The 27,422-nt window shown below is 32.5% G+C and overlaps 1 protein-coding gene across 1 annotated transcript in view; it reads right to left on the bottom strand.

Moving 5' to 3' along the window:
• LOC139483998 (interaptin-like) overlaps window positions 1-27,422 on the bottom strand; it is an 81,354-nt gene that overhangs the window by 5,591 nt on the left and 48,341 nt on the right. Inside the window, exons 2-9 of the mRNA XM_071267719.1 lie at window positions 27,079-27,219; window positions 26,681-26,863; window positions 22,403-22,480; window positions 22,040-22,108; window positions 10,795-10,878; window positions 6,758-6,841; window positions 6,339-6,543; window positions 5,192-5,278 (exon numbers count right to left, since the gene is read on the bottom strand). Coding sequence (XP_071123820.1) covers window positions 5,192-5,278; window positions 6,339-6,543; window positions 6,758-6,841; window positions 10,795-10,878; window positions 22,040-22,108; window positions 22,403-22,480; window positions 26,681-26,863; window positions 27,079-27,219 — 931 coding nt within the window. The remainder of the gene's footprint in view (window positions 1-5,191; window positions 5,279-6,338; window positions 6,544-6,757; window positions 6,842-10,794; window positions 10,879-22,039; window positions 22,109-22,402; window positions 22,481-26,680; window positions 26,864-27,078; window positions 27,220-27,422) is intronic.

Genomic DNA, 27,422 nt, shown 5'->3' with positions numbered 1-27,422 from the left:
TCACAACATAATATGAAGTGATCACAACATTATACGTTTTTTGTTGATGAAGGTGATGATCGGTGATGGTGATGTTTGATGTATGATGAGATCGTTCGGTAAACTTCGTTTTTTAGCGGAAATTACCCAATCCATAATTGGTAATGCCCAGCAAACAAATTTAAACAGTAATTAAAGTCATGTTATCATTAAGGCAGTATACAATATTTAAAACTGATATAAGTAAATTAAGAAGTATGATCAATTTACCACAAATTTATAATATATATAAATACTGACCCCAACCCGAAGATGAAAAGAAAAATGTATCCCCTACTTTTTTCTTTTTAATTTCTGAAATCTGATATGGGGAAAAAAATTCTTTACACATAATTTTAAAGCAGTGTAATCAAACATGCCTGGATTACCTCAATATATTTGGATTACCTTCCTTACACTGGTTTCAAATTGTCTTAATTGACCATTAACCAAGAAACCCTTGGTTTTCCCTCTTTTTTGCCTCTAATTCCTAAACGGTTTGAGCCATAACACCTCCCCAACCTACCCCTCCGAGCAAATCATAACCATCCCTTTGTGGTTTGGAAACTTGTGGTATAATTTCAGAGAGATTCATACACTTAATGACTGGAAACTACAAAAATGTTTATTTGGACCCCCTTAAGTATTGTAGTCCTGTATTATTATGTTGTCATTTTAATGTTATATTTAACAATGCCATCAAAGTGCGAGGTTTGGCATGCCACAAGACAGGTTCAACCCACCATTTTTTTCTTTAAAAATGTCCTGTACCAAGTCAGGAAAATGGCCATTGTTATATCATAGTTCGTTTCTGTGTGTGTAACATTTTTACGTTGTGTTTCCGTTGTGTCGTTTGTTTTCTTCTATATTTGAGTGTGAATTCACATTACTATAAGACGTGTCACGGTACTTTTCTATCCCAAATTCATGTATTTGGTTTTGATGTTATATTGGTTATTCTCATCGGATTTTGTCTAATGCTTAGTCCGTTGCTGTGTGTGTTACATTTTTATGTTGTGTCGGGGTTTTTTTTGTTACATTTTTGTTACATTTTTATGTTGTGTCCCCCCCCCCCCCCCAAATCAATCCCACCCTTTTTTTAGTGGTTATAGACCTTGTGTTAAAAATTTAATTGATTTCTTTTTACTTATACAAAAGTTATTATCAGGAAACCATCTGTCTTCGGCGACGCTAGCAATATACAGTCAAACCTGATTAAACCGGTTTCCTGTCCATTCCGACCGAAATTGAAAGTCCAATATTTTTCTATTCAAAGTCTTTGTTAAAATACCCTTTGTAAACCGGACCCTGTGTATTCCGAATTCCGGTCTAATTATGAAGTCCCAATACTCTTAATTACATTAATTATTACCTGTCAAAACCGGTTTGTCTAATTAATTTCAATGATCGATATGCAATCAAAACATATTTGTTTATACAACATGACTTTTCGTGATAATCAATTAGTCAGGTGTCAAACTGTGAACCTACAATCGTACAGTAGTGAGCTGTGTTATTTATTAAAACATTATAAACGTGTCAATTAAACGAAAAGACACACCGAATAGATCTCGGATTGAACTTACGTTTTAACTTGGATAAACAAATTTAAATCGCGGAGTAAGAAATTCACATCGTGATTTCGAAATCCTGGGTTCCCTATTGTGAACCCCTAAACAAATGACCTTGATAATGAAAAACACCCGGATGACAACAATGAATTCATATTGTACACTGTACGCCAACGTTTCGAAAGTGATGCATTTTTTTTTATTTTCTTGCAGTCGTATTAAAACATGTAGATTTATACACTTATATTGTGCATTTCTGAATATATATATTCAGATAACTCGGGACTGTAATTAAGATATGTTATGACCCAGTATTTTTCAAGGAGAACCAAATATCTATCAGAAGTAGTACCATTCATTGCATTTTTTTTTTATTATTAATGTTGGTCATCAATTGCAAATAGAATTTTACTTAAACATTTACGATTTTCAATCATATTTTTAAAACGCATGTCACAGGTCAGCAATGTTTGGTGCAAAATACTAGTAACTAGTTTGTGAATTTAATTCTTTTAAGAATATAATTCGGACTATGCTATACATAAAGGTCAAATTAGTTTCGACAATTTTCCGTTTTTTTCCCCGTGAGTGATTCATATCCACGAGAAAGAAGCCCACAGAAACAATCAAGATCCGTCGTCAAAAGTAACTTTCCAGATAATGTAAAAAATAATTCAGATATGAAAACTTCCACCTTTTACATTGATCCTAACATGGGATATGGAAAAAAATTGTTAACAAAAATATCAGAAATCCCCAGACTATAGACAAGCTTGTGTGTGAGAAGAATTAGAACGCCAATAACAACAACGAGAAGGATTTACATTAAAACAATACTAGTAGTTCTCCATTAATGCAATTATAATATTACAATTATATATTGACATAATAACGAGTATCGGTTTTTTTGTGTGCTTTTGTTACAGAAAAATAATTTGTGTGGACTTCAAATAAAATCAAAGAATTGCTCAGTAACATATAGCGTTCCTGTTTAATGTGTTGTTGCTATCATCTGGACCTTAACACAAATTTGAATATTTTTTCAAGGTCCATTGTTATCAAAGAAGTGCGATCTAAAAGATATTATTCTTCTATGACTTGTAGTTGATAGATTTTGTATGTTAATGTACCTTAACCAGAATTAATTTAGGTCAAGATGACTCTTCTTTTCATGGACAATCGTTACTATCCAATAATAGTAAATCAATCTTTTTTACTCACAGTTTGTTTCAATCTTTACCTAAATGCAAAACTTCGATGCATGTTTTTTTTATTAGTTGTTAGTGGCTTTGAACTAGCTGTCAGTAACTGCGAGTACTCTCAGATCAGTACTTATAGTGTCTTTTTGTTGTTGGGATATACAAGTACCCGCCCACGTTCACTCTATTTTTTTGTTAGATGTATTTATATTTGTATCCATCTGATCAGTTAAGCCTTTTACAACAGATTTTCATAGTTCGTTCTTATGTTGTTCTGTTACGCCACTGTCCCAGGTTGGAGGAAGGGTTTGGTATCCCGTTACCATGTTAAAACCCGCCACATTCTGTATATATGAGTCTATTCCAAGTCAGGGGAGCCTTTATTTCAGTGGTTGTCGTTTGTCAATTTGTTATATACAAGTTCGTTTTTCGGTCGTTTGTTTGTACATAAATTAGGAATGTTTTACGTTTATCATTTCGGGGCCTTCTATAGCTGACTAAGCGGGATGATCTTTGCTCATGTTGAAGGCCGTACTGTGGTCGTTAAGTTGTTAATTTCTGTGGTGTCATTTTGTCTCTTGTGTAAAGTTGTTTCATTGGCAAGCATACCACTTTTTTATATATATTAACCGTGCAGACTGACGAACAAACGTAATAAACGTTTTATTCACCCCCACAAACTCAGTTTTCATAAGAGATGATAACTTAAAATGAAAATGTTAAACTGGGTCTTGAAAGGGTAAATTTTTCTTATGAAAGTTTGTATCTCTATATAAGACTGCTGATCATATTTAGAAGACAAACTACTTGGCGTGCTAAAAAGCTTGTAAAAAAATTGGAATAATTGATGTAAAGTTATGTTACACACCTACAATGAAATGCTTTAAACAAATTTCAACTGCAATTTCCATATCTGTTAGATACTTATTCATGTAAAAATGCCAAATTCTGAAAATCGATGCCAAAAATGACTATCATGACATATATAAACTAGCGTAATATGGCACTTGGGTGTTATAGAAAGCTGACTATTTTATTTAAAAGGTAATTAAGCTTTTCAAAACTGAGTACGGACTATTATATAAAGTGGCACCTTGTTAAAGTTCTTCAGTAGGAAATGAACTCGAGGAATTATATATCATACACATTTTCCTTCGATATTTCATTAAATAAACTTTTTCTTATTTAACCGTTACATTTTGCCATTCGCATTTCTTATGACGAACATAACTAGTTCATTCATTCACCTCTTAGTTTCATCTTTTCCTTACTTATTTCAATTAGTTTTAAATATTGTATACTACTTTAATGATAACATGACTTTAATTGTTAGCTGGGCATTACCAATTATGGATTCGGTAATTTCCGCTAACAAACGAAGTTTACCGAATGATCTCTTCATACATCAATCTCATCATACATCAAACATCATCATCACCATCACCGATCATGATCATCTTTATCAACAAAAAACGTTGTGAACACTTCATATTATGTTGTGACTACTTCATATCATGTTTGGACCACTGCGTATATTGTTGTGAGCACTTAAAATAATGTTGTGACCACTTCATATAATGTTGTGACCACTGCATATAATGTTTGGACCACTGCGTATAATGTTGTGAGCTCTTAATATAATGTTGTGAGCACTTAATATAATGTTGTGAGCACTTAATTTAATGCTGTGACCACTTGATATAATGTTGTGACCACTGCATATAATGTTTGGACCTCTGCGTATAATGTTGTGAGCACTTAATTTAATGTTGTGAGCACTTAATATAATGTTGTGAGCACTGCATATAATGTGAGCACTGCATATAATGGTGTGAGCACTGCATATAATGTTGTGAGCACTGCATATAATGCTGATCATTAACATAAGGCAGTCATGGCGTTCCATAATTATGTACCAAAAAACGTCAGTGGTGGTTACATACATGTAGACATTTGGCATCCGTCTTGGCCAAAAGTCATGCTTTTCGCCGGATTTTAGTCCGATGGAGCAAATTTTACATCAGATTTTGCATGGTTTAGATAATGAAAACCACCACCAATATCATAAAGTCAGCTTGAGTTTGCTTTGCGGGACAAGCGGAATAAGATTCCTCGGGATCACATTAATCGTGCAGGATGATCAATTCTACGGCACCGTCGAGATTGCGCTGCACCACGAGGTTGTAACATTTTTTTGTTAGGACTGTGAGTTGATGATTCGACATTGGATGTTTCGTTTACCTATTGCGCCCGAAACATTTTTTGTTTGATATCGATCTATTGTTAAAATTGTTAATTTTCAAAAATAATTTACTTTGAAAGATTAATCATTTCAAATAAAAAAAATATTTTTGAAAAACCAACTGTTTCGTTTCCATTGGCACTCAGTTTATATAGTAATACCTGCTCTGAAGGGATGTCCAGGAATAGAATCTTACAAATTGAATTTAACTGTCGCTTTGCCAAATCACTGCAAGTTCTAAAGCAAACCTAAAATGTAAACACAATGAAATACAAACAAAGAATCAAACAAAAAAATGAGGAATAATATTACGTGAAAATTATATATTTCAAATTGATGTTTTACTTTTTTGTTGTTATATAAAGATATATAAAATGAAAAAGATAAAGGTCATTCTTTGCCGAAATATTAAGGTTATCATACTGTTTAAAATTAACTTCAACTTTGTTTCCTTGGAACAAAGCATATGTTTGATCTGTACAATGATTTTTTTTTACATCAAACAACTCTTTGATTAATTTTAATTTTATGATTTTAAGATTCCCCAAGTTTTTCTTTCCTTCTTTAGAATTTAGCAAATGAAAGACACGTTGTAACATCAATCGTATAATCAAGTCTTATTAATATTTATCTATTTGAGTTTTTGTGTTGCTGTCTAACGTTTGTTTACATAATATCATGTTCAACTCATATTTATAAAAATAGCTTATGGATTTCACTACGAAAATATTAAAAAAAAAAGGCAACGAATTTAAATTCATTTATAGTCTTTACATCAAATTGGAATATGAATGCATTAAAAGAATGCCTGTTGTTTCATGAAAAAACGTGAATTCATGAGGTTGTAAACAATATTATCCATACAAATTTGGAATGGCTAAGAATTTGTTTTAATCATTCGTTTTGAATGTTTGTTTTAGCATTGTCCACATAGAATCATAAAAAAAACTTTATTTTTTTTAATAAAAAATAAAATGGAACATAAAATTTGGTCAAACAGACGAAATTCAAAATTGAGATGTAACCACATAATAGAAGTCAATTTAACTAAATTAATACATTGTCAATAAATCTGGGAATTTGAAATAGAAAGGGGGAACAACACAGTATCAAGTCATGTTCGGTATACAAAGAACACAAAAACCGCAAGTATATCTTAAGAGAAACCGGAATACAAGCTTAATCTGTTACTCCATAGAGTGAACGCAGTACCAAATATCCATGCAACTGACACCCCATATGGGTTCTTCGATAGGGGCTTATGTTTAACCGTCATTTGTAAATACATGTTCATTGTACAAACAATACCTGTAAGACAATAAAAAGATGTCGAACAGCTAAATCTTCTGACCAGTCTTTGTTTGATGACATGAGTTTATCTATAGCATCTGTCCACTCTGTGTCATACAATTCAGAAAACATTTCTGAAACTTTTGTAGGTCTATACTTATCGCCTAAATCTGCTATACATGAGTTCCCTGCCACAAGTTTTGCCCCAGCAACCTGACTGAGCCTAAAATATAAACATTTCTTTCTAAAACAGCTCCAAATTCAGCCAACATGAAGACTGGTACATTTACAAATGTGCAGGATTCTAAAATTGAATTTCTTGGTATAAGAATGTTTCCACCTCATAAAACGTATATTTTAGTTGTATTTACTAGAACTTTTCTATTACATAAGACAGTGGTAAAACTTGATGTTTTAAAATTTAACAATTTAGATACCTGGTTTTGAGATCTTCAGATTCTCTGTTGGTCATGTCTAGGTTCTGTTTAACAATCAAATGCTGCTTATGAAGTTTGTCATAGCTGCAATTAAATTCATGAGTTCTTTGTATTTAGGTCATGAGACAAGAAAAAATACATATTTTCATTATAAACTGCTTTACATTTATATGATAGAGGGTTGCTGCTCACAGGGAAGCTATTAAAACACGAGTTCAAAGTGGTGAAGTTGTATGTGTTACGAACGCCATCACCAGGTGGTTGACCGTTATGGAATATCCGTAACATATATGACAGCGGATACATGTATGTTCCCAATTTGGTAACTACAATGCTATCCCCTTTTCCCGAATGTGACCTACAGAATTATACTTACTACCGGGATTGTACTAACATGAGTAACACTACAGGTGCCACGTGTGGAGCAATTTGCTTTCTCTGACGGAGCCCATGAGGTCAACTTCAGTTTTGGGTAGGGTTCGTTTTGCTTAACTATAATTTAAGTTATGAAACGACATCACGATATACCGTTGCAAATGCCTGTGAAAACTAACACATTCTTTTTATAATAAATACATGTATACAAAATACTAGGCTAGGAGACCGTAACATTAAATTATGTCGAATATTGTAATTAAAGACTAAATATGAATTATACTCCAAGACCAGCAAACAAATCATTTAGAATTCACACAGAAAACAGTTATTAAATTCAAGTGCTTGTAATTAAGTTATAATTCCTTGATGTCGATTTGAACAATGACATCAGGATAATATTTGAATCACAGTAATGGTAAGATAATTGTTTAAACACACCAATGTAACATTAAATATCGCATGTCATGTTTAACTCAATTTTTAAAATTATTTACTTGAATATTTTAATACATGTACATTTATAACAGGAGAGTGAATCAATCTATCTTCCAACGGAAGTCTTCGCAACACTCTGGTAATTGTTGAAGACATTTGTACTCATTTTAAGTTTTAATAAAAGAAGAATGTTTCATATTACACGAATGACCAGACGAAAAGACGGACAAAAAAAGGATGGCCAGAATAACAGACGATCAAAGGTACAAATGTTCAGGTAGTATCCTCCTCTCCTTGCGGTAGGAGCATTAAAATATTAGAAAACCAAAATATTTTTTTTAAATAATAACATTTTTGAACCCAGACCAGTATTCAAAAGAACTAGAGGCTCTAAAGAGCCTGTGTCGCTCACCTTGGTCTTGTGCATATTAAACAATGGACACGGATAAATTCATGACATAATTGTGTTTTGGTGATAGTGATGTGTTTGTAGATCTTACTTTACTGAACATTCTTGTTGCTACAATTATCTCTATCTATAATGAACTTGGCCCAGTAATTACAGTGGAAAATATTTTCTAAAAATTTACAAAAAATTATGAAAAATGTTAAAAATTAACTATAAAGGGCAATAACTCCTTAAGGGGTCAATTGACTATTTTGGTCATGTAAACTTATTTGTAGATCTTATTTTGCTGAACATTACTGCTGTATACAGTTTATCTCTATCTATAATAATATTCAAGATAATAACAAAAAACGGCAAAATTTCCTTAAAATTACCAATTCAGGACAGTAACCTAACAACGGGTTGTCCGATCCATGTGAAAACATCAGGGCAGATAGATCTTGACCTGATAAACAATTAAACCCTGTCAGATTTTCTCTTAATGCTTCGGTTTTTGAGTTATAAGCCAAAAACTGCATTTTACCTCTATGTTCTATTATTAGCTGTGGCAGCCATTTTGGTTGATTGGCCAGGTCACGCCACACATTTTTTAAACAAGTTACCCCAATGATGATTGTGGCCAAGTTAAGTTTAATTTGGCCCAGTAGTTTCAGAGAAGACGATTTTTGTAAGATTACTAAGATTTACGAAAAAATGGTTAAAAATTGACTATAAAGGGCAATAACTCCTTCAGGGGTCAACTGACCATTTTGGTCATGCTGACTTATTTGTAAATCTTACTTTCTTGAACATTATTGCTGTTCACAGTTTATCTCTATCTATAATAATATTCAAGATAATAACCAAAAACAGCAAAATTTCCTTAAAATTACCAATTCAGGGGCAGCAACCCAACAACAGGTTGTCCGATTCATCTGAAAATTTCAGGACAGATAAATCTTGACCTGATAAACACTTTTACCGCTGTCAGATTTGCTCTAAATGCTTTGGTTTTTGAGTTATAAGCCAAAAACTGCATTTTACCCCATGTTCTATTTTTAGCCATGGCGGCCATCTCGGTTGGTTGGCCGGGTCACGCTACACATTTTTTTAAACTAGATATCCCAAAGATGATTGTGGCCAAGTTTGGATTAATTTGGCCCAGTAGTTTCATAGGAGAAGATTTTTGTAAAAGATTACTAAGATTTACGAAAAATGGTTAAAAATTGACTATAAAGGTCAATTACTCCTAAAGGGGTCAACTGACCATTTTGGTCATGTCGACTTATTTGTAAATCTTACTTTGCTGAACATTATTGCTGTTTACAGTTTATCTCTATCTATAATAATATTCAAGATAATAGCCAAAAACAGCAAAATTTCCTTAAAATTACCAATTCAGGGACAGCAACCAAATAACGGGTTGTCGGATTCATCTGAAAATTTGAGGGCAGATAGATCTTGACATGATAAACAATTTTACCCCATGTCAGATTTGCTCTAAATGTTTTGGTTTTTGAGTTATAAGCCAAAAACTGCATTTTACCCCTATGTGCTATTTTTAGCCATGGCGGCCATCTTAGTTGGTTGGCCGGGTCACGCCACACATTTTTAAAACTAGATACCCCAATTATGATTATGGCCAAGTTTGGTTTAATTTGGCCCAGTAGTTTCAGAGGAGAAGATTTTTGTAAAAGTTAACGACGACGGACAACGGACGACGGACGGACGACGACGACGACGGACGCCGGACGCCAAGTGATGGGAAAAGCTCACTTGGCCCTTCGGGCCAGGTGAGCTAAAAAGGAAAGTACTTTCAAAATGTAGAAATATATATCACACAAATGAAAAATGCCGTGGTGAATGTGATTTATCAAATCATTTGAATATACAGTAGAAACTATTGTGATATATCTCTATACCATAAACTTATTTTACACTTTTGGATATTTTTCATCAAAATTATAAACTAATTTAATATAAATTCATCATGGTACACGTAACAATGTCTTATGTCATGATGCACTACACCTGCCAAATACAGAAAACCTAGGTCAGAGACAGAAACAGAAAATTAAAACCGTCTTTCACAAAAGTTTAACAGGATTCTTTGCAACGATTATCTTACCACTACCAATTGAATATCGAGTCGTGCAGTTATGTCAATAAATTAAAACGGTGAGCACTAAAAACTAGGGGTTACCATTAATTTAAAACCTAACAATGTGATAGAAACTGATGGAAACACATGATACAGTCATGAAATTTAATATTTGCAATAGCACGACCAGAACAATACAAGACAGAGTTGTAAACAAATGAAAGTAATGATACATAATGATACATACGAATTTTTAATCACAATGCACAAATAAGGAACCGTAGTTTTCATTCAATTTATTTATCTAAAATGTACGCTTGCGTTAAACAATGGAAATTTAATATAAATAAATCTTTATCAATTTTATACAATATAAAAAATATGTGTAGTATATATTGCTGGTACCAAACTGTCAGTCAATTTATCTTCCAACTTGACAGCTTGCTTTATAACTGGTACCAATCATTTGAAAACAGTTATTTTTAATTTCAAAGATATCAGTCTGTTTAATTTATAATTGTCTAAGACACATGAAGAATGACATTTTAATATTTCATCAGCCTAAAATGATAAAAAAAAATCCAATTTAAGTCCTGCATTAATTGTAAACATTCGATTGGAAATGCATCCTGTTCCTTGTGACGTTAACAAAAGTAGGAAATTAATATTACATGCAGATGTATTACCAAAATGATAAGTAGCAGACGGATTAACATTATACCAATGTAAATATACCTTGCTTGCAATTCTTCAATTCTGTATTCTGATTTTTCTGCGTTGTGTCGAAGCTGTTCGTTTTCTTTATTTGTCAATTGCAGACTATATAGGTTGGAGAATAAAGCAGATAGGTTAACATCAATTTGAATGATCCCCAAAAGTGTTTGAATTTACGGAAAAAATCATCTTCCCATTAGTCAATGTAAATGCTTCAATGACTACTTTAGAATTTTAAAATTTTAATGTAATTTGACAGTGTCTGAAGTATGTTACTTTACTAAAAGAAGGTTAAACTTTTCCTTATATTTTGTGTGGTTCTTTTTTTTTTTGCTATTTTTATAACAGTTTTAGTTTTAATAAACTTATTTGTGTTTGCGTTCGCAAACTGATACACACTTTGTTATTGAGCGTATTTAGACAGTTTATAAACAAGAGCTGTCAAAATGACAGTAAACCGGATTCTTTAACATTTATTTGTGTTCTGGCATTTATCAATATTACAAGGACCAAAACTCCTAATAGGAAATTTTAAAAGGTTTGGTTGAACGGTTCACGAGTAAATGCACGGACACAACATTTTTTAAACTTTCAAGAACCGTAACTCCTGAACGGTAAAAGTCAAAATCGTCATTATTGAACTTGACCTCCATTATGTTGTCAGTAACAACATATTAAAATTTTAAAAGGTTTGGTTGAACGGTTCATGAGTAAATGCACGGACACAACATTTTTTAAACTTTCAAGAACCGTAACTCCTGAACGGTAAAAGTCAAAATCGTCATTATTGAACTTGACCTCCATTTTGTTGTCAGTAACAACATATCAAAATTTTAAAAGGTTTAGTTGAACGCTTCATGAGTAAATGCACGGACAACATTTGGTTGCCGCCCGCCCACCCGACCGACCGCCCGCCCGCCGTACATCCCCAAATCAATAACCGACATTTTTGACACAAAAATCCGGTTAAAATGAATGATCACTGCGTGCTTGTCGCCGCTATAAAAAACTTATAAGTAAAATTTATTGATATGGACTAATAATTACAACAAATGAAATCTTTTTGACAACTTCATGTTATGCACTCAATGTTTTTCCTTTAAAACAAATTCCAAAGAGAACGAACAAGTCATATATCTATGTCGGCCTAAAACTATCTTTAGTATACTTCAGTAAAGCCATTTCAATTGCTATTTAATAATGTGGTCTTTCTATATATATGTTGTGATTGTACACTGTTTGAAGATTGGAGCCTATTAAATCGTTTTAAGTCCGCTGCATTTTTTTACCTGTCCTAAGTCAGGAATCTGATGTTCGGTGGTTGTCGTTTGTTGATCTGGTTCATAAGTGTTTTTTTCTCGTTTCTTGTTTTCTTTAATATAGATTTGAATGTTGGATTTCTCGTTTGAATGGTTTTACACTGTCTAGTTATGTTGGGGCCCTTTATAGCAAGCCTCCGTGTTGTGCCCCACAGGCGCGTAGCTACGTTTATGTCAAAACGCCCGGGCGTACACTTAAATTTTGATAAAAAAAAATAATCTAAATTAAATAAAAAGAACTGATTTAAAGCACATCGGCCAAGTAACTCTTTCTTCAAAGCTTGTAATTGCGAATAAAAGTGACGAAATTTACTTTTCAACCAAATGGTATCATAGTATATAAGTATTTGTTCTGTCAAAGTCTTAATCTACTGTGAATTCTCCTCTCTTTCCTTTTGTTTTAAGTATTTCATTATTTGCTGAGATTCAACATGTGGTTTGTATTTTTGTCGAACCTGTGACATAGCGATCCTAAATTTCGTCGGCGGCGTCAATATTTAGTTCAATATATGTGAGTAAGTTTTCGGGAAAATCTACGGAGAATCTAGGCGAGAACCAGGATTCCACAGAACCCTTTATGAATATTAATATTGCACCTGAACATCTTTAAAATTAATCTTTTCATGTTCATTAACGAAATTTGCACATAAAAAGGTGTTTTTGTCGTTTGATTCCTTTAACCCACGGCTTCTTTAAAACATATTTTAGAGGAGCTGGTTTGGACTTTTTCCATAACTAATGATCATTAAAATCAAAATTAACACAACAAATAAACTAAACGTAAACAGGAATGTTTCCATAGTACACGGATGTCCAACTCGCACTATCATTTTCTATGTTCAGTGGACCGTTTAATTGGGGACAAAACTCTTATTTGGCATTAAAATAAGAAGGACAATATCTAAGGGAACATGTGTACTTACTTTCAAGTTTATTGGACTTTAACTTTTGCAATAACTACCTTGACCAAAACTTTTAACCTGAAGTGGGACAGAAGGACGAATGAACCGACGGACGCACAGACCGAAAAAAACAAAATGCCCCTAGGTTTAGATTCTACAGTGTATAACTATTGATGAGTTTTTGATGTCAGGAATGGTATCTCATTCTCGATAACTTTTAAGCTTTCGGGGGGTTCGCCGCCTCTAACCCACTACCAGCTGTTGCTTTGACTTGGACCAAATAGGGGTCCTACGACCCCTCGTCGAGGTTAAGGCGTACACGTTAAAATGACATATGCCATTTGATATGACTTGATGATCATATGATGGGCGATGTTTGTTAAGGACGAGAAACGTTGTTATACTTACCATGTAAACGCATCTGCTCTCCTTCTGTATGAGTTTAATAAATTCCGATTATTTAAAGAATAAGTACTGGTTGAAAAATGATGGTTGCGATGCTTTTTTTGGCGACACGGAGGGGAGGCATTAAAACAGATACTTGCGACAGTCACATTCCAAATTGAGGATGGCAACTCTTCAAAAGTAATATTTATTCTTAATGTTAAAACTTTCGTCTAGTTAAAAGCTTAAAATAAAACATTGAACTAATTCCAGATATTTAAGAAACGTCCATCTGAGATTCTGCAATTTTGTTGCCAATAATTTCTATCATCAACCGTTGGATAGGTCGCAAAGGTTGTCAAATCGAAAGTAACTTTACATATCATATCGCATAATAATTAGACCCTTGCATGTAACGACTTTGTAGGAAACGTGCAGTTTAAGATTATGACAACTGGGAATACTAGTATACTGCAAAAATTTAAGGTTTCAAGGAGATGCTACCATAGTTATCGGTTATTTTTTTTAAGGTACTGAAATTGTGTATAAAAACGGGGAATCTTTTGCTGACTGGAAAGACGAAAATATAAATTATCATACTGTCTCATGAATACATGTAATATAATTATGTCAGCTGAACTTTGGACTATTTATGTTAACTTATTTCACCCTTTCCAAAGTACTCAACAAATATGTCTAGGAAAAATGAAATGGTCAAATTTTAAGTATTATAAATTATATACTTAAACATGTTAAATTTGACAATTTCATTTTTCCTATACGTACATGTATTTGTACATGATTGTAGATTATCACGTTCACAATATATTTCTTGGTATAATCAACAATACTGACCTATCATTTAGAAAAGATCTTCCATTTCAGAATCCTATTGAATAGGGTTATTTTATTAATAATGTCGTAAAGTTCTTGTTATAAGTACGTTTTTAGAACGAGAAAAACCTAGTAGCATTGTTCTTACTCAGTAATGATGCTCTTCGTCTTAGCAGTGTGATTTGTTTAAAGTAAATGAAATATCTGACTCTTTTCGAACCTTTTTCATTAAAAGAGTAGAATGTACACAACATCTTAGTTATTGTATACTGTTTAAAAATTAAAACGGGATATGCTACTACATACTCATATGTGACACCTTGTTTACCTCATATTGACTGCACACTTAAAAGTTATTTATCGCACTCTGCCTGGTTCTTACAAAGACACTGTGTCTAAACCACACCGGCAAAATTTGCTCGGACTCGATGCTATCTAACATCCGGCACAATGACGGAACACCAATAGACAAAAGAAAGGTAGGTTTCTCCTTATTGTTTTATTCTTTTTATGATATCGAAGAATATATATACATATACAACTATTTTCTATTGTGAGATGCAATATTTTCTACAACCGTTCTCTATTAACGGAGAATTAAGTCAAAATGCATGTCAAAATGACGAATTGAGTGAACCTTGCCTCGAAATTGTTTAATTTCTCGTTAAATTGTTCACATTGTACGGAAAGAAAGGTACGGGAAGATAGATATTGACACGGAGATTGCAAATTTAGTTATTATGAGCATCTCATTAATTGTATCTATGTGTATGGAACGAAAGAAAAGGGTCATGTCAAATTAAAATAAACCGGTTTCGTCAATGTTGTTACTACACAATCACCCGGTTTCGTCTATATATATCACCCGGTTTGGGTTTTTTTTTTAACAAACAATTTATAAAAAGCAACTTTTGCACGGATCTGAACATTGTATTTCGAGAATTTAAATATATATTTATTTAAGAATTGAATGCTTCTTTTTGTAAATTTATTGGGGTGTAAAAGCGTTGACCGAAGTACATTTTGTATGATGCGCGGAAGCGCTTCATACTAAAAATGTGCGCACGGTCAACGCTTTTACAACCCTATAAAGTTACAAAAAGAAGCATTCAATACTTATAATTACATTTTTTTCCCTATGATCACGAAAATACGAATTTTATAATTTTTGTATTTTATTTACCAGTGCACTTTATTGTGGGACCACGTGTTATCATGAATGAAAAGTTTTATTGACTGATGCAATTGCTTACGGAATAACACGTGATGTGCAGTTAGCCAATCAAACTAAAGTATTATAATGAAACATACATCAAATGTAATTATTGTAAGGTAAACTTGGCGTGTTAAAATCTATTTTAAACAGGTACTTTTGGACATAGTTAATTATGATAATACACATTTTCCTAATGAAAGGCGTATCCCTTATTTCACTTAACTTCAAACTAATTTTAAATATATATATATATCTTTATTCTCATCACCAAATACATAGGTACAGAGAAGACATGCATGTATAATACAATATATTAACTACATAAACATAAATATACAATATATACAACAACTACAACAAAGACAAAAAGAACTTATTCAGGAGGACACACTCGCTTGTTTATAATTCGTATAAACTTACATAAATTAATGAGATCTGTCCTATTTGTAGACGACATAATTTCAGTAAATACTATAATATTTGGCCTTATACTAAAATTTCGATTTATAAATTTTTTTCTCTCATCTGTAAAATGTGAACAATTAATAATGTAATGAAATTCATCTCCAATATCTAGCTTACATAAATTACACTTTCTTTTTTCCCTTTCTATATTGTACCATCTTCCAAGTTCGACTGGAAGTTTATGGTTACATATTCTAAATTTACATAATGTCAAAAAATCTTTTTCGTCTAAAATATTAAAATATTCTTCAAAACACAATAAATTCTTAAAAATATGATAATTCAAGGCTTTGGAACAGTTTTGAATAGTCTCGTTCCATGTTTGTTTGAATTGATCACACAATCTTACTTTGATATTATATTTCAACCATACATCATTTAAAAAGAGCTGTGTGTTCCAGATACAAGAAAATCCACATTCATCGAATATATTTTTAACACTTATTAACCATTTAAAATCTATGTGTTTAGTACAATACAAGTGGTACAGTAGCTTATAAATAATACATGAATACTTTGACTGCTTTCCCATGATTAGTTTAGACCAGTAGGATATCATCCTTAATTTTACATCAATAGAGAGTGGAAAACGTCCTAGCTCACCGTATATCATACAGTTTGGAGTGGAAGATTTCAGATTTAGGAGCAACTTACAAAATTTTAGATGAACCTTTTCGACAATATCACAGTTGCTGAATCCCCATATTTCTGATCCATATAAAAGAACAGGTTTTACTACTCTATCAAAAAGATCTAACTGACAAGAAACTGATAGGCTATGAAATTTCCACCTTTTTAGTATCTCATACATCGCTTTTGTCCCTTTTTCAACTTGTGATTTAATCGCCTTTTTATAATTTCCCGTTTTTGTCAATAAGATACCCAAATAACCAAACTCTTGAACGATTTCTATTTCTTGTTCATCTAAAACAAAGTGTAAATTGTCCGGTAATCTTCCATATGAAAAACATAATATTTTGGTTTTGGATACATTTACTTTTAATTTCCAGTAGTTACAGTATTCATTAAAAAAATCTAACTGTATTTGAAGATCTTGTGGTGTTTCAGACATCAAAACAGTATCATCAGCATATAGTAATAAAATGATATTGAGAAATACATCAAGTTCATGTTCTAATTCTTCTGTAACTGTGAAAAGGCCCTTACAGTTTTTTGTTTTAAAAAAAATTTCCAAGTCATTTAAAAAAACTGCAAACAAAAAAGGGGACATATTTTCCCCTTGTCTTACCCCATTATTACACGGAAAATAATCAGACTTGCTGTTATTAAAAATAATATTTGATTTAATATTTTTGTACATACTTTGAATCACATTTAACATTTTCCCATTTACATTGTTTAACAATAGTTTATGCCAAAGTCCATCCCTCCAAATTTTGTCAAAAGCCTTTTCAAAGTCTATAAATGCACAATAAAGTTTTTTCTTTCTTTTCTTCAGAAGTTCAAACAAAGAATGTAATATAAATAAATTATCCATAGTGCTATAGCCTTGCCTAAAGCCACATTGTGTTTCATGTAAAATTAGGAAATCGTCAGAATATTTGTTCAAACGCGCGGTTAGAACAGCCGTAAACAGTTTATCCAAACAACTGACAATGGTAATTGGCCGAAAATTTTTAGGATTATTTCGGTCTCCTTTATTCTTGAATATTGGTATGATATTACCAACTAACCAACTCTCTGGTACAAATCCGGTATCAAATATCAAATTAAATAATGTTTCATAAATATCGATAAACTGGTTTGAAGTTGCTTTTATGTATTCATTTATAACAGCATCTTCACCACCAGACTTATCGTTTTTCAAATTTTTAATACATTTCAAAATTTCTCCTTTTTCTATATACAAATTCAAATCATAATTAAGTTGATTTACCTGGTCTTCATCGATAGGTGATAAATCAGCTCCATTATCATCCGTCGGAGAAGCATTTAGATCCTTAAATAAATCAAATAATTTCTCTATTGGGATATCCGGTTGTTTTTTTACGCTTTCCCTGGTTAAGTACTTTCCAATAGTCTCTAGAATTTTTGGTTCTCAATTCTTTCAATTTTTTTGAAAGATTTTGCCGGTATAATCTATGATTTTTGTCAAGAGTTTTCTTGTATATGTTTTCAGATCCAGCCAAATTGGATCTATTTACTGTAGTTCGATTTTTTTTAAATTTTCGTCTAAATTTACGATAATTTTGTCTCGCAAATTTACATTCTCGGTTAAACCAGGGTTTATTCATAAACGATTTCTGACGTGTTGGAATATAAATACTCAATAGCACTGGTATCTAATGCTTTTGTAACATTATTATATTTTCTTTGTTTATAATAGAAGTGTGTAAAGATGAAAAATAAAAGTATGTGTTTTGATTGTGCCATAATTTTAATTTACTATACTAAATTATATACACTATGCATTCAATCATTGACGAACAGTCCCAAACCGACTATAGTCTATACTGTTCTTCACAAGTTTATCATGCATGCAGTCCTGCCAGATTTTCTGGTACTATATATACTGTGTTCCTTGCGCACTAAAGCAAGTTTTCACACTTAAGCATCCATAACATAGCAATGAGATTTGTAACTTTCTCCCCGTTTCTGGTAGGCACATTTATTTTCCTATAGGCATGCTTTTCACATTATTTTTACAGTTCAAATTGATTTTTTTTTACATTTCAAATTCATCTTTTTTACAGTTCGAATTCAATTGAAACTTCAAGATAACTTTCGAAAACAATATCTGACAGTATTGTATTTTCACTGTGAATAAAAGTGTTGGTTTGCAAAACATGACCGTCATTTATATCTAGGTCTTATTTAGAAGAAGTGACGGTAACCACTTATCCCATACACATTGACAATGAGACAACTTTCTTTTAGACACAAAAATGATGTTGAATTAATCAAGTTTAGGTCACCGTATGCCTTAAACAATGAGAAAAACACACAAACCGCATGAAAGCAAGCTATAACAGGGCCCTAAATTATAAATGTAAAACAATTCAAACAAAAAAACTACCTGCCTATTTTATGTTCAAAACACATATGGTATAAATCAACCAAAGACAACCATAGAATTACAAGCCTGTGACTCGGGAAATGGACTGAGTCAAAGTGTTGTCGCTGACACAAACAGTACAACAAAAGTACAAATAATAAAAAATGATGAATAAACCTTAACTCGTCCTATGACAGAGCCTTTATAGTAAATTCGCGATTTGTGCCAAAACTTGTATCATAGTTCAAATTATCCATTAAATATGATAAATATACATGTATTCGCAGTTTACTATGAAATCCACTATCACTGAACTAGTATACATATTCATTAAGGGGCCAGCTAAAGGACACCACCGGATGCGGGAGTTTCTCGCTTCATTGAAGACCCATTGTGGCCTTCGGCTGTTTTCTGCTCTATGGTCGGGTTGTTGTCGCTTGGAATTTGTATGAATTTTTCATGTTTAAATGCCCCCCCCCCCTATTTTTGTTTTTGTTTCACAAAAAAAAATTCAATCCCTCTAAACCAAAATTTTAAACATCACCAAAAAGTAAACAGAAGTTTATAGTATTTATATAACTAAGAAGTGTATAAAGTTTGATGCAGTTATAATACTTCGTTTTTGAGATGTGGCGCGACATGTTAAAAAAAAACACATTCCTGTTTCACTTACATGTTCTGTAACTCAAAAAGATTTAATTTGATTTTCACTAAAAGGTTTACAGATCATGTTAAATTTTAAGAAAATAAGATAAGCTGTCCTGAAGTTACGGTGCGACATGTTTATGGTGGACAGACGGATAGATAGACGGACGGACGGACGGACAGAATGACTGATAGATGGAGGAACGGACGGATGGAAGGACGGACAGTTAGACGGATGTATACAATAATACGGCCTGTCAAAATTGGGACGGGCGTGTAAAAACGCGAAGAAATGGAGAAAAAAATCGTAATTAAAGGTCAATAATTTTTATTAGGATATCGGCCAAGTCGATTTATTTGTTTATTTGTCTGCCTTATCATTTTCCTATATAACTTTTATATATATTTGAAAAAAAATGTATAGAAATCGATAAAAAGAACTTGATATTCGGCATTTATTATGAAAAACATAATCCAACTGACATAATCCGATTTCCCAGGTGTCCCTGTTTTCTCATTTCTTACAATATTTTAATTCGGTATACACTTTATAAGATAAGTGGCGAATCGAGATGACGTATATGTTGCACGCCCCGACCCCACCTTTGGTTGCCAAAACTTTATTGATTCCTGTATTTAAAGATTTTGTAAAGCAAAAAATAATAAAAATATTGTTCGACTCGCTACGCTCGGCGGTATGTAAAAGTTGTTCGAAATACGCCCACTTTGAAATAAACTGAATTCGTCTGTCCGTATATATTGTCAAAATATATTGATCAACATCAGTGTACGATCATCATAACACAATGGCGACAGTGCAGACTCGGTTTTTTTAATAATGTTAACAAAATAATTATTATTGAATTGTATCGATGACCTGAGACTATTATACTAATTTGTACATAGCAGTATAGTGATAAATACATTTTATTTTAATGCATGGTAGTTGTAACCCTACATTCATTTTCTATGCCGATTATGCATGCATATACATTTGTCTTATTATCAACGTTTATCCTTAAGAAGATTTATTTTTAACGATGGTAGAAAAGATTACATACATGGAATGATTAGATTACTTATAAAGGTGTCCATTCTTTTGTGCGAGAAAATCACATATCAATTGTGTTTCGATTTTTTAGACCGTAAACTTTAATTTCAAGTTTAAAATTGTTCAACATATTTTCCCATAACTCATATAGAAAAGACATATTTAGAGAGCTTTAATCTCAATATGCTGTTAAAAAATTTCGGAATGCAAAGTAAAACTAAAATATATGTGTCGGCTATAAGAGTATGAATTTGCTTATTATTTATTTGAATCTGAGACTCATATAAATAATAAGCCGCTGTTCGGTGAGCGAAATTGTTTTCGAACGACCCACAAAACTCCTTCTGGACGCTGAAGTTAAACAATCAATTCTAATGTAATGCGATTATGATTTTTTTTATTTGACCAAACCGGGTTATGCATTTTGAAATCTATGACGAAACCGGGTTGTATACATTGACGAAACCGGCCAGTTCGATTTTGACATGACCCATTTCTTTCGTTCCACACACAGAGTTACAATTATTGAGATGCTCATAATAACTAAATTTGCAATCTCCGTGTCAATATCTATCTTCCCGTACCTTTCTTTCCGTACAATGTGAACAATTTAACGAGAAATTAAACAATTTCGAGGCAAGGTTCACTCAATTCGTCATTTTGACATGCATTTTGACTTAATTCTCCGTTAATAGAGAACGGTTGTAGAAAATATTGCATCTCACAATAGAAAATAGTTGTATATGTATATATATTCTTCGATATCATAAAAAGAATAAAACAATAAGGAGAAACCTACCTTTCTTTTGTCTATTGGTGTTCCGTCATTGTGCCGGATGTTAGATAGCATCGAGTCCGAGCAAATTTTGCCGGTGTGGTTTAGACACAGTGAAAGAACTGTACTTAAATTTTGTTAAATCAAACCGCGTGTATAAATAAAACAAATAGCTCTCTTTATTAATTAAAAAGTGAAATTCATTTCATCATGCATAGGATCTAAAATATTTCTTGTTATTATATATTGAATAGGTTATTAGAAGTGCATGCAAATCTTTCTCATCAATAATTTATACATTATACTTTAATCTGCTCACCTTCTACACTTGTTGAGAAATTCTAGTTTGGTATATATATCATGCTCATTTAAATATTTTACGGTCCAATGGCAAACTGGAGAGGGTTACTCGCGTATGCTTTTCTTGTGTCCAATCAATTTTATTTAGGTAATAAGACATATGTACACGACGCTACACTGAAAACACTTATCAAAAATATTTAAATGAGTTGTTAAAGTACATTAATTTCATTAATCTTCAAATACTTAGTACAGTACTTTGTATATGAAAGTTTTTTTCAATACTTAGATATAGGAAGATGTGGTATGAGTGTCAATGAGACAACTCTCCATCCAGATAACAATTTTTCAATACTCACATGTTTTCCAAATCTTCTAATTTATTGTTCAGTTCAGACTGTTCCTCTACTCTGATTGCAACTTCTTGTCTGTCGAAGACCAAACATAAACATACACAACGATTAATTTAAAATTTGATGATAGATAGATAGATAATTTTATTAACCAATCATGGTGCCCAAAATTTGAGCTATACAATCAAATGAATTACAAAATAAAGCACAGAAAATGATTAGAATGATTAAAGTACATTTGAACATGATGTGCTTTCAGAAGATGAAAGAAAAGTTACTCATTTCTACATTTAAAAAAAGATGTAAATTTACTATATATTTATTCTATCTTACATTGTAGGGTTTTTGGAGTTTGAAAAGTATACTTACCTTTTTTTATTGCCACCTGGAACTCCTTGTTTTGATGCATGCTCAAAACCGTCTATCTCTTTTTCTAGTTGGTTAATTCTAAGGAAAATTATACGTACATGTATATAAAAGATTAATATAACCCTTTTCAATTCCTATCTAATACCAAGACGTGTAAGTATCCCTACGTCTACTCTGTGTTTTTGCGAGACGTCCACTCTGTGTATATAGTACTTCTATTTGTATTCATCTGATGAGTTAAGCCTTTTCTAGTTTGTTGTTTGTTCTATGTTTGATTGTTACATCCCAGTCCCCGGTAAAAAAGAGGGGTCGGGGGCTCACATACATGTTTAACCCTGCCGCATTCCTTTATGTACCTGTCGGAAGTCAGGAGTCTGCAATTTAATGGTTGTCGTTGGTTCATATCTGTCATATTTATTTTTCGTAAATTATTTGCTATTTATTAGGCTGTTAGTTTTCACAATTGAATTGCTTCATATTTTCCATGTTGGAGTCGACCATATTGTGTGCGCATTAAGTTTTCACATTGACGTTCGGTTGCCTATACATGCTTACATCCACTTCATTTGATCTTTGGATAGTTGTCACATTGCAAATCATACCACAACTACTTATTTGTATAGAATTTTTTTTTTTTAACTAAATGCATAAACTTGCTAGATGTTACTTTTTTTCTCGACTCCTGAAAAGACAGACCACTTTGAATTTTAAAATGCTAAGGCTTTTCTACTTCAGGAATATATTACATGTACCTTAGCTGTATTTAGCTACAATTTTTGGAATTTTGGTCATCAATACTCTCAACTTCGTACTTTATTTGGCTTTTTATGGTTTTTTTTTATAGACGAAACGCATGTCCAGTATACAATATTTCAATCCTGTTAAAATAGTAAGTCTTGTTTAGGTTTTATGTGTTATAAGAATAATACATGTCCGGTTTAAAATCATGAGAAAGTGATGGAAGCTTGGGAGAATAATTTAATTTGTAAAATGCTTTTTTTGAATGACGAAATAGATAATTCTAAAGTTTATCTCTTCTGTTTTTCTGATAAGTTAAGGTAATTAAAAAAAATGTTGTGTATGTAACATACAAGTGTTTTTTTAATTTGTTTTAGAGTGTCCTTAAGTTGGTCTGTTCCTCTTAAAAAGCTTATCAAGTTCAACAAAAGAACAGAGTTCCAATGCCCCCCGCGTTGCACCTAGTAATATATATCAAACAGACCTTCAAGGGTATAAATAAATGTACCCGTGAGAAGGCTAGCGAGGTAATTTGATATTTCCAAAGGGCATAACTCTTTTAACAAAAAGTTGATCTCCACCATTATGGAACTTGTTCGAAATACATGTATGATATTACCAATGTTATTTCAACTGATCGGGCGGAGTTTATGTTTTAATTTGCATAAGGACAGTCTATTTGAAGATGTGTGTGATAAGGATGATTGCCGTTATAATTATTACTGATTTCTAATCACCTATCAGTGTCATCAAATGAATTTACAAAATAATGATGGCACACTTTATTGATGAGTTTATCCTAAAACACCTATGTTAAGATGGACTGGCTTATTATGAGCGAACCGGCTAGACTCCGCCCAGTCAAGTGAAATAACTTGAGTAATAGCTGATATTAACCTATAGTTTAAGTTTTATAAAAAATCTGGTAAGAAGTGTACCCGTGAGAGCTCTAACGAGACTATTTTCCATAAATTTAATATTTCCAAGAGGCATAACTGTTTTAAAAAAAAGTACAGTATAATTTTTCTGTAAATCTGGCAGGAATTTTACAAATGAGAGCGCTGACAAGACCGGACGGACGCCCAGTATTTATTTGTCCCTCGCAACGCGTTACGCGGGGAGACAATACAGACATCAATTCAAATAGGAATCCATATAAGGAGATAAAATCAACATAATCCTTTTAGGTTCTTAAGCTTTTACTAGTATATAAAAAATTCATAATAGCAGCTACATGTACGTGTACTAGTACATGTACTCATGTTCATGTATTCCCATACATTTATTTCCTGTAACTGAAATACAGACTCGCTTAAAATACACTAACTGACATGGTCATTTGTTTTGACGCGGTAATACAAATTTGTGAATGGGTGTCTAATATTTTCATTGGTTGTTCGAGGTGGATAAATACGCAGCCTCGTTTTTTCTAAATTGAGAGATAAAATCTGACACCTCATATATTTATTTTTTCAACTAACGATGAGACAACTACTGGGGTACGTAGGTGGAGAATATAAAATAACCTTTTCACCTATCCAGCATTAATACTTGTACCCAGTTCAACTTAACCCCTACTATTGAATTCATGATAAATTGTGATTACTCGTTTCGAATACGCATGCGCTGGCCTGCGACGTTATGTCAAAAGAATTACATTGCTTTATATATACTTACATGTATCTATCATAATTGTCGAACAAGTTAGAATACATGTACTCATTAGTATGATTCAAAGTTGAACTAGACTTAGAAGCGGTTTATATATGTACGAAAATTTCAATAGTTAAATGAACATTATATAAACAAAAGACATATGCTATAATGGCAGATTATTTAAATTCGATTCGGGATTTACTTTCTGTTAAAGATCAAATAGATATAGGAAGATGTGGCATGAGTGACAATGAGGCAACTCTCCATCCAAATCACAATTTATAAAAGTAAACCTTGATAGCTTAAGATCTACGGTCTCCAACACGGAGCCTAGGCTCACACCGAACAGCAAGCAATCAAGGGCCCCAAAAATTACTAGTGTAAAACCATTCAAACGGGAAAACCAACGGTCTAATCTATAGAAAAACGAAAAACGAGAAACGAGAAACGACAACCACTGAACAACAGATTCCTGACTAAGGACAGGTGCAAACAATTGCAGTGGGATTAAACGTTTTAATGGTACAAAACCTTCTCCTTTTTATAAAACAGTAGTATAACATCAAAACATAGAGAGACACACTATTAAATATCAATTGGAATGACTTAAGTCTAGTTCAACTTTGAATCAGTGCATTTATTCTCTCATCCAATCAAAATACAGCATCATGATTACGTAGGGTAGAGGTATTTTTTTTGATATCGTTAACAGAGAAGGGTCAATCTGTCAAACTAAAGTTGAGAGACGAGGCCAATGTCGTCACATAGGATTCGGAGATCCGATGGGAACGCTGAAGTGCAATGGTCCTTTCGCTGAAGTGCAATGGTCCTTTCGCTAAAGGGCAATGGTTTGACATAACCTTTGAATATTGCGACGTTTTCAAATACAACTTTACATCAAATACACTTTGAATTCAAAGGCAAGAGCATAACATTTTGTAGATGAGTTTCATTCTAAAAAGAGGAAAGGAAAATGATCTAAACGTAATTAACGGTGTTCCGTCTGCAGAACTCAGTGAGCTGTATAGATCACTTATTTATCTTCTATAGTCTGGCTTTTATATTTGTTGCATACCTTTTTTGTGTGTTTTAAATGCTGTAATTACTTTTAGAGCTTCATACATACAATGTAGCTATTGTATGAATGATAACTTGTCTGCATGTTATGCTTGCTTTATATGCTTTGATTTTGCTATACTTTACTGTGCTTGATACCAATATTTATGCCTTGTATGATGTGCTCACTGTTTTATAAGTTTGATGTCTTGTTATTATCATATACCGTATGTGTATGTCGTATAAATGCTCTACAGTCAGAGCTTTTGTTATCGACAGAAAGGTCTAATTTATCATTTTATGCCTGTGTATTGATATATCCTACAGACTACTTGATACTTGCAACGAAACATGACTTTTAACATTTAACGAAGGTATTGTAATTACAACTACATTTACGTTTGTTTGCACAAAAGGACATAGAATCCGTGACTTGATAAATAGGCAAATGCATGCATTTGTTCAATAACTCGGATAACTTTAAAATTTTAAGACATGTCTCACTCTTTGCATATGCCTTTAAATGTAATACAGTTTTAATGCAGTTTTCACGCGCACCTAGTTGTGAACGTGGCGCGCACACTACCTCGGAAAAGTATAATCCAGCAATTTTAATTTTAATACATTTCTAGTAATATTCAGATACGATATTATGCAGTGTCATAGATGATAACTCTTGCAAACACTGCGTATTGAATAAACCTGGTTTACACAAGACGTCACACAACCAATTGAATTCTTGGAAAACTTAATATGGCAGTTATACGATAAAATTAGAATATGATGTATAATCTTACATTTCATGGTAAATGTTTTGTAACTACTTACAACATATCCTGTTTGTTCATATGGTGTTTGATGTCTTCCATGTTGCGTTGAAACTCTAAAATAGTCTCCATCACTTGCGGGTAATCGCTTATATTTTCTAGCATCTTCATTTTCATGGAGGCATTGGATATCTTGGACCTCATTAAGTTTTCATTCATGAATTGCATTGCTTTCCTCGAACATCTGTAAAAGTATCATTCATAAATTCAAAAAAAGTAGTCGAGGACAGCCCTGAGTGTCAAAGCAAAATTTCCCATCGAACTTTTAATTATACAATGAAAATTAAATTCAGGTAGATGAAAGAATCTTGAACAACAGCTTTCAAGAAAAAAATTGGGAAAAGCTGACTAGTCCTATTTTGTAGAAAAGACAAATAACACATGTAAAATAATTATTACCTTATTTCGTCGTCTCTTTTTTGTATTTCCTTCTGGTGATCTGCTACGATTTTATCTTTTGCATAAAGGGCTTGTAACTTTTTAGTTTTTTCCTCTTCATTATTGTCGCCGCTAGATTTAGATTTCTCTTTAAATTTCCTTCTGCAAATAAATTTAGAAACAATACATAAAAAACATACAGCTCACGCTACACAACAGAATTTTACCAAAGTTTCTCTTTTTCGCTTCTCTCCTTCTCTTTCTGTCTTTTCAACTAATCACCGAGTCGATGTAGTCACAAAAAAAATATTTTGAGAGTATAGCGTACTGGCAAATGATTGTGAGTAAACAGACGTAAGTGTAAA

Source organism: Mytilus edulis, chromosome 8, assembly GCF_963676685.1.
Source record: "Mytilus edulis chromosome 8, xbMytEdul2.2, whole genome shotgun sequence".
Taxonomy (NCBI): Eukaryota; Metazoa; Mollusca; class Bivalvia; order Mytilida; family Mytilidae; genus Mytilus; species Mytilus edulis.
Note: the sequence above shows the minus strand (reverse complement) of the source record. Positions and strands in the feature narration are given on the sequence as shown.